Source organism: Gallus gallus, chromosome 5, assembly GCF_016699485.2.
Source record: "Gallus gallus isolate bGalGal1 chromosome 5, bGalGal1.mat.broiler.GRCg7b, whole genome shotgun sequence".
Lineage (NCBI taxonomy): Eukaryota > Metazoa > Chordata > Aves > Galliformes > Phasianidae > Gallus > Gallus gallus.
In genome coordinates this window covers 2,926,015-2,940,123 of record NC_052536.1, presented here as the reverse complement: position 1 = coordinate 2,940,123, position 14,109 = coordinate 2,926,015, and the positions used below count along the sequence as shown (strand labels likewise).

At 41.9% G+C, this 14,109-nt stretch overlaps 1 protein-coding gene across 15 annotated transcripts in view; it reads right to left on the bottom strand.

Moving 5' to 3' along the window:
• The window catches only part of ANO5 (anoctamin 5), a 50,269-nt gene extending 36,543 nt beyond the window's left edge, over nt 1-13,726 (bottom strand). For 5 of the 15 annotated variants that reach the window (XM_040700771.2, XM_015286181.4, XM_040700772.2 and 2 more), the window contains exons 1-3: nt 13,607-13,726; nt 4,524-4,568; nt 1,796-1,866 (exon numbers count right to left, since the gene is read on the bottom strand). In XM_040700771.2, coding sequence (XP_040556705.1) covers nt 1,796-1,866; nt 4,524-4,568; nt 13,607-13,667 — 177 coding nt within the window. In that variant the 5' untranslated portion in view covers nt 13,668-13,726. Of the gene's footprint in view, nt 1-1,795; nt 1,867-4,523; nt 4,569-9,042; nt 9,113-13,606 lie in introns of all 15 variants that reach the window. The other 10 variants (XM_040700773.2, XM_040700775.2, XM_040700776.2 and 7 more) reach the window with 6 other exon arrangements.
• Between the last annotated feature and the right edge of the window lie 383 nt (nt 13,727-14,109).

The window sequence follows — 14,109 nt, the reverse complement described above, 5'->3', positions numbered from 1 at the left end:
TCAACTTTAAATTTACCTCTTGAAGGGAGATGGGGGAAGGTACTTTAAAAATGTAGCAGAACTACACTTTGCCAGCACTCGATTCCATGATATCTTTATCAATGACATAGACGATGGCATCGAGTGCACCCTCAGCAAGTTTGCGGAAGGCACCAAGCTGAGCAGTGCAGTCAATACATTGGAAGGAAGGGAAGCCATCCAGAGGGACCTGGACAGGCCGGAGAAGTGGGCCCATGAGAACGTAATGACGTTCAATAAGGCCAAGTGCAGGGTGCTGCACTTGGGTCGGGGCAATCCCAGGTACTTATACAAACTGGGGGAAGATCTCCTTGAGAGCAGCCCTGCAGAGAAGGACTTGGGGGTCCTGGTGGACAAGAAGCTGGACATGAGCCAGCAGTGTGCACTTGCAGCCCAGAAGGCCAACTGTGTTCTGGGCTGCATTAAAAAAAAGGGGGTGGCCAGCAGGGAGAGGGAGGTGATTGTGCCCCTCTACTCAGCTCTTGTGAGGCCTCATCTGGAGTACTGCGTCCAGGCCTGGGGCTCCCAGTACAGGAAGGACATGGAGCTCTTGGAGCAGGTCCAGAGGAGGGCCCCTAAGATGATCAGAGGGCTGGAGCACCTCTCCTATGAGGAAAGGTTGAGGGAAGTAGGCTTGTTTACTTTGGAGAAGAGAAGGCTCCAGGGAGACCTCATTGTGGTCTTCCAGTACTTGAAGGGAGTGTATAAACAGGAAAGGGAGCATCTGTTTTTGAGGGTGGATAGTGATAGGACAAGGGGGAATGGTTTTAAACTGGGACATGGGAGGTTTAGGTTGGATATTAGGAAGAAGTTTTTCCACACAGAGGGTGATGACGCACTGGAACAGGTTGCCCAAGGAGGTTGTGGATGCCCCATCCCTGGAGGCATTTAAGGCCAGGCTGGATGTGGCTCTGGGCAGCCCGGTCTAGTGGTTGGCAACCCTACATATAACAGGGGGTTGAAACAAGATGATCATTGTGGTCCTTTTCAACCCAGGCTACCCTATGATTCTGATTTCTGATTAGGGCTCATAAGCAACTTAAGACTGTACTTTAGCAAAGCAGCTATTGCTATTCTTATCTAAAACTCTTCCTATCCTCCTCTAAACATACACTAACAATTAAGAGATTAGACAACAGAAATTAAAACAATTTCAGAAAATATTTCCGAACTCATTTTAATTTCTTCCTTAACTGAATAGTATCCATGTATCTCTCTTTATTGTGCACTCTGTATTAAGTAATAAGGCACTGAGACAAATGAGTAGATGGTGATGCATTTCAGTTTGCACATCTTGCAAAGGAGAGGTATTCTTATAACTTGCCTACTTTTGGCTTTCTCAGAAAGAACTATACTGTTAAAAATACCTACAAGCACAGGAATGGAAAAGTGCCTTGATTCTCTAGTAGTGTAACACAGCGTAAAACCAAGTGCTGGTTTTGCGAAGGAGCATGATGTTTTTCCTATTAACAAAACACTGAAGCAACCATGTGATTCTTCTTCGAAGACTGATATTGAAAGCGTTGTAAAGCCCCGAACTGTTTTCCACTACTGTTAAAGCTATTGTATTGTGAAGTTCCTCAGTGAATAGCAACATTACTTTCATAGTTTTGCTCCTTCAAAACACTATAGGAAGAAAAAACGTTTACATGGATAAATATATACACATGAGAATCTAATAGCAGTGCTCTTAATCAAAATTAATTTTCTCTTTCATGGCACTGTTTCTCTCTCATTCTACCAGCAGTATGTTAATCCTGTCTGTACTATACTTTACCTCAGAGCCACTTGGGACCTCAGATCCTGCAGTTGAAATGGTTTCACATAAAGGTCCATTGCTTTCTTCCCCTAAAGAACATTGAAAGAGAGATCTGTGTAAGTACAGGCCTTCAAAAATATCCTTGTATTTGCAAGTGAAGTAAAACCAGACGGCATGGGACTACGAGCAAGCAAAAGCAACACCTAGAAAAATATTTAGCTACATGAAATCTACATGAATGGTTCTTTGAAGGGAGAAAACACCATGAGACATCACATGTAGCATGTACTAACTTGCAGTCACATAGACATTTCTAACAGTGACAAACAACCCACCAGCATCTTGTATTTGAGAAGATAAAATTATTCCTTGCCTCAAATGTCCTATAGGTTACTGTCTAATGAGGATCCAATGCTCAGACCTTTGCTGCTTTGGTAATCAAAGTTCAATTATCCTGGTTGTTGTGTGTTAACTATTAAATTGTTTTTTGTTGCTAAGGGATTGATGGCATATAAAGTCATGATTATAGCTGACCACATAATAGAGATAGGATAACAGAATCAAGAATATTATCTTAAGTTGACTTTCCCATAAATACAGTTGGTCTGCCAAAGAGATTACCACTTAAATATTAACACAATGGGGGAAATTACACTGATACCTTTAAATCAATGTAAGAGGATGGCAGGATCTATGGATCTGAACCTGCTCTGTCAGCAGTTTCCTCTGGAGAGCAATCCTGAGCCCATAAACTGGGCTCTTGCTCTAAGAAGATTTTGCAAACAACCTTGTCCCTGCTTATCAGACAGACAAACCAGTGTCCTAGATCAGGTATCTAAACAACTCCACCACCACCAAAAGAAAAGGATAAATGGCTTTGTATATAGCTCATCCCAACCCAGAGCAGGAATCCAACAAAGCTGCCTCTTCATTGCTCCTCTGTCAGACAGCAAGGAAACATCAATGGGTATAGCTCAGGCAGGACAGAATATCACAGCTTAGACTGGTGCACTTTCTAACAACTACAGTTAGTTGAACTTCTACCAACAACAGAAGCCTACTTTTTTTTGTTTTTCCTTTTTTTTTTTTTATAAGCCCGAAATACCTCCAGTCAGACGCTCTCAGAAGCTTGACTATAAACAATGGTCTTCCTCAGTTTTAACTTTTGTGGCAAGAAATTGGGCAATGGTAGATTATGATACAGCATCCCAAAAATTCTTCAATATAAGAAACAGTTGTTGATGTAAGCCCAATATTCCAAATCACGCCTGCAAAACCTATCTGTAAATCTTGATTAGAAAATAATAATTTTTAAAATTTAAAATTTTTTAAAATATAATTTTTTATACATGCTCCTATAGAAAAGTTTGTTGTATATGCTGATGTGCAGGAACATAAGGAACAATTTCTCAGCAAGAGGGGTGAGGCACTGGCACAGGCTGCCCAGGGAGGTGGGGGAGTCACCATCTCTGGGGGTGTTCCAGAGCTGTGGAGATATGGCACTGAGGGATGTGGTCAGTGGGCATGGTGGGGGTGGGCTGGGGTTGGACTTGGGGATCTCACTGGTCTTTTCCAACCTTAATGATTCTATGATTCTATCATATAAGAATCAAGACCAGTGTCAAGTCATTTATAAAAAGTTTGTGTGGAAGTAACTAATTTAGGTTCACTTTTCCCACCCAATTACATCATAAATGCTACACTGTAAAACAGAGCACCAACAGCAGAAAACATTTAATGCAACAGCTTCAGAACAGAACCCGTGTCACCTCCCCAACACCACAAACATTCAAACAAGACAAACACGTGGCACAAAATGGGAAAAAAAACATAATAAGAACCTAGAAGTCTTTACTCAAAAAAGCAGCAACTATCAAAATATTCAGAATAATTTCCTTGAGATGCTGTTTCTGCAAGAATATTCCTGAAGAGAGGCTCTACCATGATACAGGGCTGACTCTAAGCGCAAGTCAACCAGGCAGCTGCCTAGGACAGCCAAAAAGAAAGGGGGCATCACCATCACTCCACTGCCTGCTTTGCCCATCACACTGGGAAGCAGCTGGCTACTGCAACTTTCGTTGAAGGTATCAAGCCCAGGAGCAGAAAGCCCCAGTGTCACAGAGCTCCCCATGGCAGAAGTAGCCAGGCACCTTGGCCCTGAAGCTGTGACATTCCATTTACCTGTGCTGCTGAGATGACCTGAACCAACTCCATAGCCTACAACAGCCTAGATGGTTGTTCTTCCTGGATTATGAATTCTGTCATTGGAAAAACTTAACCACAAGAACAAGCGCGATTAAGAGTTTTACCATTAAATGCTTTTTTTGGTAATTAGCTCAGTTGATAACTTATTCAAATTGTGAGAAGAAATCCTCTTAGTATTTCTAATCCAGGGGAATAAGACTGAATTAAGGCTGGTGCAGCATACAAAAAGGCAGAAAGAAAAGACAGAACCTAAAGTAGCTGAGAAATACAACATTATTAAATGTTCACTCCTTGACAAACATATAAGCAGGTTCCTAGGCAGCAAGACGAGAAAGCACACGTCCATGTCGCCTAGTTATAAAGAAGCTACAACCCAGAACTGCAACAGGTACCATGAATGGAGATGCCTGGTCAGTTCTTAATCAAGAGACTTTTACAATTAAAAACAACAGTAATAAATAAAAGAATAAAGAAGTAATGAGAGTAACAATAGAGGACAAACACACAAGAGAGGTAGGTATAATGCTGCTTAGTATGATACCTTCTGACCACGACCGCTTGAACTTGGTGAGAACTGCAATGTCATCTTTAAAAGGAAAAAATGCTTCAGTTAAAACCAGAAGTCTCAAGTCAAATCCACTTCTAACATTAACACATTTAATAAGCCTCCTCTATTCTTCACAATAAGCCTCAGTAACTGAACAGATGAGCCTGCAGTAGAAACAACAGACTAGACAGAAGGCAGTGAGCAGGCTTTTCCTGAACCCTCAGCATTTGGCTTTCAGTCCAGGCCCATCATTCAGCAACATAAGCTGAGCTTTTGCTTTCCCATACCACCAACAGGGAGGACAAGAATAGTTTCCACTAGCCAAGAAAATATCTTGAAAACATTTCAAGAAATTGCATTCTTATATCCAAACATGGAATACAATGATATACTGATGAAACTACCATCTGTAAGGGAACTGCTTTGTTCTTCCACACTACCTGCTCTGCTGTAAGTAAGAAGATATGAAGCCATTTATACACCTAAAAGAATGGTCTCCAATAGCCTAACAATTCCATGTACCGCTATTTCTAATGCCTTAAACACGTGTCCTGGGAGCTGTGCACTACCAGAAATGAGCGAGCTTCTTATGACCTGTAAGTTTAATTTCCACTATCATTAACATACGCTGTCCTAAACTGTACCCAACCGAAGGGCAGTCTACTTATAAACTTTCAATGTGTCATCCTGAAGAATTACAGTTCACTTCTATTTCAATTACAGACCTAGACAAACAACAGTAATCCAAAACAGTTCACAGAAATTAGCATACAAGACTGAAGGCTGCAGAATATAAATGCGACTGATACAGCTTGTCAGAATTTATGTAGCTTACTCCACAAATAAATGGTACTTCTACTAAGTCAATCTTCTTATTTCCATAGCAAGCATGATGAATGTCTTCTTGTGCATTGAACTGGTGAGTTGTTCTACAATAGTCTAAATTTGCTTAGAGTGCCCGAATCACTTCCTTTTTTCCTACGTGGCAAAACTGGCATTTTAAGATAAAGAAATGAAAGTAATGCAATTCCCCATTTGAACCTATTTGGTTAAATAAAGTGTTTTAATATGATCAGTAAATTGTCCTTTGAAACTTGTCTATGCATTCCATGTTGAAGGACCAAAAACCCTTAAAGGCCTAGGCACTACCAAGATTACATTATAAAGGCACTACAGTAGCTGCAATTTATAGAAGGAAGCAATACATACATCTGCATATGCCTGGAAGTCACACATTTAAAGTGAGATAAATGGATGGAAGGCCACATGGATGACTGAGCTACCCTTCAAGCAACAGTATGACAAGAAGTGGACAAATTCTCTTTTATTTTATAAAATCTGTATTAACAGTGTAGTCAAGAATTAAAATAATTTGCAAGAAAACAAACAATGCAAAATAAATTGTTTGTTTTGAGAAGTTAATCTATAAAAATCTCACAATACAAGTCAATTTCTTCAGTCTTGTCAAAAAAAAAAAAGCAATGGTGCTTTTGGAGATCAAGACCTCCTGTGACTACCCAATAGGTGGGACAAGTCAAGCAGCACAGCTCAGCAGTGCTCAATGATGAGCACCAAAACAGAGCTTGATGGTCCCAGGGTGAAGCAGAACCCAGTCTTAGAATTGTTAATGGCAACTTTCTTACTCAGCAAAAACTAGCAGGTTAAAGGGACTTTGAGACACATTATACCGTTCTGCAAACCGCTGACTCCTCAGTTCACACCTATGCGTGTTCCTAGAGTGAAGTCACGATGCTCCAGGTGAACTAAAATTAACAAACTTAAATGAGGTAGCTACTTTGTGCTATGAACAAAATTCCTAATATTCACCCTTACCGAGGAGTCAAAGAAAATTTTATTCCTGGACACCATCTTAGTAAACTCCTCCATTATATAACGGCCTGTCTTTCTAAGGGGAAGAGAAGAATCAATTTAAGAACATGACTACTTATTGCTAAATCAATACATGATTTACAGTATTGCAACATGTGCTCCCAAAAGATCAGCATGGGATTCCTGCTGAACTTGTCAGCTGGGACCTACTCTAACTGATTTCTACTCATTGGGAGCCGGATTCAGCAATAAGTCACTAACAAAAATGCATACTGATGAAATACTGCTCCAGAATAAGGCCACTCATTCCACACAATGACTATTTTATGTGCTTCCGTATCTCAGAAAAGCACGGCTTTAAAATTACTTCAGTGAACTTCCAAGTATTTGACCAACTGCTCCCAGTTCACATAAGCCACATCCCTGCCCTGCAATAAAGCAAGACTTGCTGCACCCCAGTTCCCTGAAATCCCTGGAAGGAGCCATTGCACAACCTGACCAGATTCCCAAGCTGGATGACAGAGCTGCCTAGGGGAACTGGGACCCACCTAGAGTGCTGGCTCACCAGCAAGTTCAATAAGCATTATTACTTCACCTGGTATCATCTGAAGAGCAACAGCTGCACTCCTGAACCAAAGATTCCATCTCAAGGTTATGCTTGAAGTGGTCTATACACACACAGAGCTGTTCCTGAAATTTTAATGCTATTCCCAAACAGTAAAAACGTTAATTTTCTTGTAGATCCAAGATAATTTACTAGGAACATAGGAAAAGAACTTTATGATTCCCTTAAAAAAAAAAACCAAACCACCTTTAGTTATCTACTTCATGGCCATCATGTGTTTAATTATTAAATGGGTGATTCCACAGAACAGGTGTTTACGAACACAGAGGTAGTAAAAGAAACAAACAATATTTTTAATAGACAAAAATAAGGGAGAAAAATCTAACTAACAAAATCTGGTAATGTGGATGAAATACAGTTTGTAGTTCTAACCTCTAGTATAATAAATAGGTATTCTGAATTAGAACTCAAAGTTTACTCCTAGCTGCCTTCCTTTTATAAAACCCACAGAACCTCTGATCTAGATTAGAAAGCACCAAGTTTAACACATTAGATTTACATAAATCTGTTTTTAGCAAAAAACCACAAGCATAGCCTTGTAACACAAAACTTGAATGACATTTTTATGCGGTGAAGGCAATAACTACTACCACACTGTAAGTCCCGTCTATGCCGCTGTATCAAACATGCTGTGATCGTGGAACATTTATACTTTTCAGGTACCATCATTAGGCAGAATGGCACATGCCAACCAATTAACAGGTTCAAATGCAATTAAAAAAGAGAAAGCCCAGACCAGAAGTAGTTGGATAAAGTGAGGTATTTTTACATGTGTAAGATTTAGGTGTGGAAGTAAGGGGGACTTAGATGGCAAATAAGCCTCAGAAGAGCAGGGTGGTAGAGCAGCCTACATTAGACCTGGCAGCTTGTGAAGGACTATGGTAGTATTTGTTTGCATTTAGACTATTTATATGCCAAAGGCCATTTTTCATCAGCGCTGACTGCAGAAGCAGACAAGCAGCTCAAGCAATGGCTGTGCACATATATGGAAATGCCAGGTGCATGCTGATCGCACTCCAGAACAGAGGAAGAACGGGCAACTGTGCTATCGCTTTTCATCACAGCACAAGGGAATTACAAGCACTTAAAAAGCATTAAGTACAGGCTTGCTTTCCTTGAGGCCCATTTAAAATCTCACAGCATTATTCATTCACAGATTGCACTGAAATATAATATGGAAGCAACGCAATCTCTGACTTCTTTCAGCCTCTGCAGCTGTTCTCATAAGCAGTGGGGGTCCCCAGGTACCGTTCTTTCTATGGACACACATCTCCTAGCATGAGAAATCTCCTACAGAGACTGTATGAGAAAACCAACACAGTGAGCCACAGATGGCGCAATAGTGGGGAAAAACAGAGTGGGTAGAGGAGGAGCAAGAACTACAAGGAACATATTTGACTTGTACCTTTACTAAGAAAGTAAAAAGCACTGTGAAGAACTACATCATCTATTTTCTGTCTACTAGCTGTATTCCACAGCTGCTTCCCACACTTAATATCAGATGTACATTGAATTTCACCTGCAATTCTTAGTTCCTTCCTGTCCCTATACTCTGCTTTGGCACCCTTTTGGTCATACTTCCAATGACATGTGCCACTGAGAATTTTGCTTCACTTTCCCATATTAAATAACATACAAATATATTGGTGTATGAGTTTGCAACATAATGCTTTCTATTCTGATCACTCAAATGAGTGAGAGTAAGCGTGGAAGTCACATAGAAGACCCACGGAAATGTTCCCTACCAATCAAGAAAAAAAAGCAGTGTGGTAGACCACAGCTCCCATCACTTATGGTTTGTGATGTAGACACCAGCTTATTAGCAGGACCAAAATAGCACAGACATCCAACTTTTTGATGGCCTGTGAAATACATCTGCTTGTCATTACTTGTCAGTGTGGTATATCTCCAGTACATTGTAAATGGGCAAAAAAGAGGCTCTCCAATTTCCTACCTGATAGTTAAGAAAACCCCTTTGAATAACAAACCACAGGCTCTTTTCTAATTTTGGACTAGAGCAGAAAATTAAAGACCAGTCATCTGCACCATGAGCCTTACCCACAATGCTTGCTGGAATTCTGCTGTCTTGCCAAAGGCCTCCAATTTCACATTTACCCTTGGGAGCCTGCTAAGGGAGACATGCAATCATGAGGGATTTCCAGTTATAAAAACAGCACCTTGCCCTAAGATATTCTCAGTAGATGCTCATCTACTCTTATTTTTTTCCATAATGCAAAGATCTGTATCACACTACTGTATTTCAATTTCCTCCCACCCTCACCAAAGAGAGCTGAAATCCCGTAACCCAATAAGCTACAAGATTTGTTGAGAACACCAGATTACAACTGTGCAAATAGGATCTAAGGAAATTTCTTTCCTCATTCCTTGTGCATCAGTTCCAACTAAAATAAAATTCTCTGGTAGCATAAACTACTGACAAAGCAGGGGCTAAAGAGAGATAGTCTGAAGTCAGCCCTACAGTGTTCCAGTTCTATCCCAATGCAGTATGATAAGTGATCCAAGTTCACCCTTGGACGTATTCTGAATGCATATAAATAGATTCAGAAATCCTTCACTGGATTACCACAATATTGAATTGACTTTGGTACAGAGTTAAGCTATTTTCTCAGCTCTTCATGAGAAATACACTTTAGCATAGATGTTTATGTCATATCCCTCACCCTGCTCAGATGGGTAAATTAAGAATTGCATTATGTTACATTAAGAAAGGTAATTACTGCTTACAACACACCACCACAGTTGCGCAGGGAACACATCTCCGCACTGTATGCCTTATGTTAGGCCATCTCAGCAGCTGCAGCCAACTCAGCTGCCAGCACACATTCTCTTGGCATGCACCAGGCTACAGCAACCAACACAACACATCTAACAGCCTGAAGTTCTTGCAGGAGGTTCATCAAGAAAATATGAACATGCCTACAGTATAATCCCAAGTAACCAAGTCCCAACCCAGAGTCAACTCCACCACCCCAAGAATTCATCTTCACAAACAACTGATATTTTATTTAGCTTTCTGCATCTTTAGCTAACATCTCAAAATCTTTTACAAGCTGTATTATGATTGCAAGAGGCATCCCTATCAGGAGGCCACAAATACCCTTCTCACCTTTCTTCAATCTCCACATGTGAAAAGCTATTCTAAAATACAGTGAAGGTGATGCTAGACAGCAAAGTATGGCCTGACAATCACATGGCTCCTTGGTTTAGCCCCTAAGTAACAAAAAAATAGTAGAAAAGTTCATTTCATCACCACCTTGCCACACAATTTAAGAAAAACACAGCAACAGTAGCGCACCAGATGATATTATCAATACTTTTTAAACTATACATTTATGGTAGGAGACTTGCTGTTCTCAACTGTAGACAATTCATTAACTAGACACTATGTATAAAAAACTATTTTTGACAAGTTATCTGCCAGCAGTAACTTTGAAAGTGCATTTTCAGCACCTATTGCATCTTATTCCAGTTTTCCTTCTTGTCCTAGTAATTACTGATCACTTGTATGGAGATGTTAAGGTGCCCTTCTAGTTTTTGATACTATTATCAAAAAAGTATATTACCGTACTTTTTCAAATTACAAAGAGCAAAACACATTTTAAGCTCAGCTTTCAGTTCTTAATAGGGGCTGGCTAGCATCAGACAGACTGCTTGGAAAGCAAAGTAACTTAGCATTTTGTTTATAAGTGAAGCTGCAACCCCCCCCCCTTTTTTTTTTATTTACATGGAAACTAAACAGCATTCATCTGAGAAGGGAGAAACAGGTCAGTTCTCTTGTACTTGACTGAATTCAACTGTATTTCCCAGCTCTCAGAAGAGTGTCTAGAACATCCCACATTACTGCCAGGGGACAAATAAGGCAGGTGAGAGCACTTAGCTCTTCCTATGGAGCTACTCTACTTTGCCAGCCACTGAGCTGCAGAAAAAGTTTATCACCAGTACAAAGGAGAATCTGTATTTTTTGATGCAATCTCAGGATAAAATTAATATTTAAGAAGTGCAGTGAAGTGGGATTTAAGTTTACAGTTTTTCATTAAAAGCATCACAGCAAAATTATCTTACTGTGCACACCAACATAGAAGGTGGTGTTTTGCAAATTGTTGGAATCTGTTCCACAAAGCAGATGTTCCTGTTACAAACTGTAGTTTTCTGTTTAAACAAAGCTTACCTGTTGGATACCCAACATGTATTTAAACTGTGCCTGGTAGTGACATCTCTGCCAGTAAAGAAATCCCATGTATGAACTACACGTTGCTTCATGAGGCTAATGGCATATTTTCTCACTTGCCTTTTCTATGCTGAACTATGCCTAAATGCACTGGAGCTTTGATTTAATTACCCGGGAATACTCTTCCAGAGAGTTTTTGTGTTAGCTAATCCTTCAATTTAGTCCTGTAGGTGATAAAACACTCAGAGTTTCTACAGATAGGTCAAAAATTATCATTATTCCCTCAGTAATTAAAGACAGCTGTAGTTTTGAACACAGGCCTATATTTTCATCTTATATTGTGAGTACGAATCAGTTTCAATTAAGTAAGTAACATTCTCTTAATCAACTGCAGTACTTGGCCCTGAGCAGCAGTGCATTATTAGCAGTCAGCACAGGTGCTATTTGGAAATCTCACCATCAACCTCTCCTGATATGCTTCTGCCTTTCTTAGGGGAACACAAGCAAGATGACAAAGCACATAGGCGAGTATTTGAATGTGGAGCAGTCAGGTACCTCTTAGAAAGACGAGCCATGGCATCAGTCCAGTTCCAGTCCAAGGGAATATGAATAACCTCTTTCTGCCATGCAGAACAGAAGTTGGATTTGGGTTCCCCTTAGGTGTTCCATGCACTTAAACTGCATTCATCTGCATGGGTCTACATCCCAAAACACAGTACAGAGCAAATTGCCAGCTTCCAGACGGTCCACAGAAGCTGTGGCATTGGTATCTTAAGCAGAAAATATAATGCTGAAAGGCAGCACAAAGAAATATTCCTAACAACAGACTGCATCTTTTTTTGATACTTACATCAGAATTTTGCAAGTTCACTTTTTTTTTTTTTTTAATATTCAGGTAGATGACACACATCTTGAATGAAAAGCAAAATCACACACTTCAAAGTGAAAATTATTACCTCACACTTGTCTCATTCATCAGGAAGTGAGAGAACTTCCTCTGCAGTACGTTTGGTACATGAGCTCCAAACACAGAGTGCACGCTCAACCTTCTGCTGCTGCAAAGTAGCTTTTCACTCACATAACTTGTTCTTCAGCATTCAAGTATAACGAAATGCAATAGCAAACCAGAATTAAATACACATGTACCATTGAGATAGGAATGTGTCTTTAAGGCAAAAAATCAGCATTTCCTTTTCCTTCTGCCTTTTTCCTATTTATTCTCACCCAGACACTACTCTGTGATGGCACATCTGACACCTATGGCTGGAAGCCTCTTTAGGAGGTTACCTTAGGAGTACAAAGCATACATTTAGATCTTGGAGAAGCCTCAGTGGTAATAGATGCATATTGCTAACTTTTGCAGACCACAGCTGGAAGGGCAGATTTTATTTATCGCAAATCCAGACTTTTTTTTTAATAACACATTAGCAAGCTTCTAAAAGTCCACTCCCATATTAAGTTCTTAATCTGTTTTAGGAAAGCGCTTGATTAAAAAGTGAATTGAATTGGTGCATGACTCCATACAGTTATGTGCCAATGTATGATGTATGCTGCTATATCATCCTCACTCACTGAAACCCCTCCCAGCTCCTTAGGTTCAAGGTTTATGACTTAAAAAAAGCCCAACACATGACACTCATGGGAAAACGGAGCACTGTGGAACTAAGTTTACATTCCTGACTTTCAGCATCACTGCCTGCATGGTTACCACATATTGACTAAACATGTTTCTGTCTCCAGCTCCTTCAGGAAAGCAGGCCGGCTCAGAGTAGCAGCCTGTTTTGAGCCCAGCTGCGTGCTGGCAGTCAGAGGGCCGGGCAGTGACTCAGGGCTCCCCGTAGGGCTTGGGAAGCGCCATGCAGGCTGTAGTGCCAGAGATGGCACACGGAGAGCTCCCACTTGGCTGTTCCTGGGTGCCCGCAGCTCTTGTGGTAGCACCCACAGGCACTGCTTTCTGAAACAATTCTGTCGAGGCTTTTGGAAACCACACTGTTGCTGGAGGTGTTCAAAACGTGTCTTCCTAAAGAGAAGTGATGTCACGGAGCTAGTGACGGAGAAATAGCTCCCAAGACCGAGCCCCAACACACGGGGAAGTGGTTGTTCCGTGCCAGGGGGCCAGGGGGTCTTCACTGCCGGGACCGGTGGCAAAACACGGCCCCCATGGTATTTTCAGAAAGATCTTTCCACGGCAGAGTACCATCTCACAGCCAACACCCACCCCGCGCTGGCAGGACGCAGCCGACACCCGCACCCCCTCCGAGCGCTTCAGCCCACACACCCCGCGCCGGCAGCGCGCTGACGAAGGAACGACGGTGGGGCTGCCACGCAAAGCCGCTGTCCCGAAGCCCCGGCCTCCCTCGGGCACCTCACGGTGCGGACACCGCCAGCGCGCTCCCCATCAGCCCCAGCCCCTTCGCGCGGCCCCGCGCCTACCGTCGGCCGACAGGGCCATCTCGATCAGCGTCTCGTTCGCCCTCCTGCCTATGCGGTTCATGGTGCCTGTCCCCACCGCCGCTCTCGCCCCGCTTCCAGTTCGCCCGCCTGCCGCAGCCCAGCGGGGTGAGTCAGGGGCAGCGATGCATGCGCAGTGCCGCGGGGCGGAGCAGGGAAAGCCAGGGCTCCCCCTGGGGCGCTCGCTTTGTACCGCCGCTTCCTCTCTCTTTTCCTTCCCGAGGCCGCTATGGTAGGGGTGGGAGGCTGCTCCTCCCTCTGTGGCGGCCCGACGCGGGGCTTGCGCTCAGAAGCGGACATTTTGGCTGGGACGGTGCCCGGGCGTGGCATCCCTTAGCATCGCTGTTTTTTGTTTTTTCTTTTATTTCTTTTATTTTTTTTAATTTTTATTTATTCATTTATTTATTTTTCCCCAGGAAGAATTAAGACTAAAAAAGACCCATAGGTTGAGAAACGTGGGTGGCAAGAAGGCTGTTCTGTGGTCC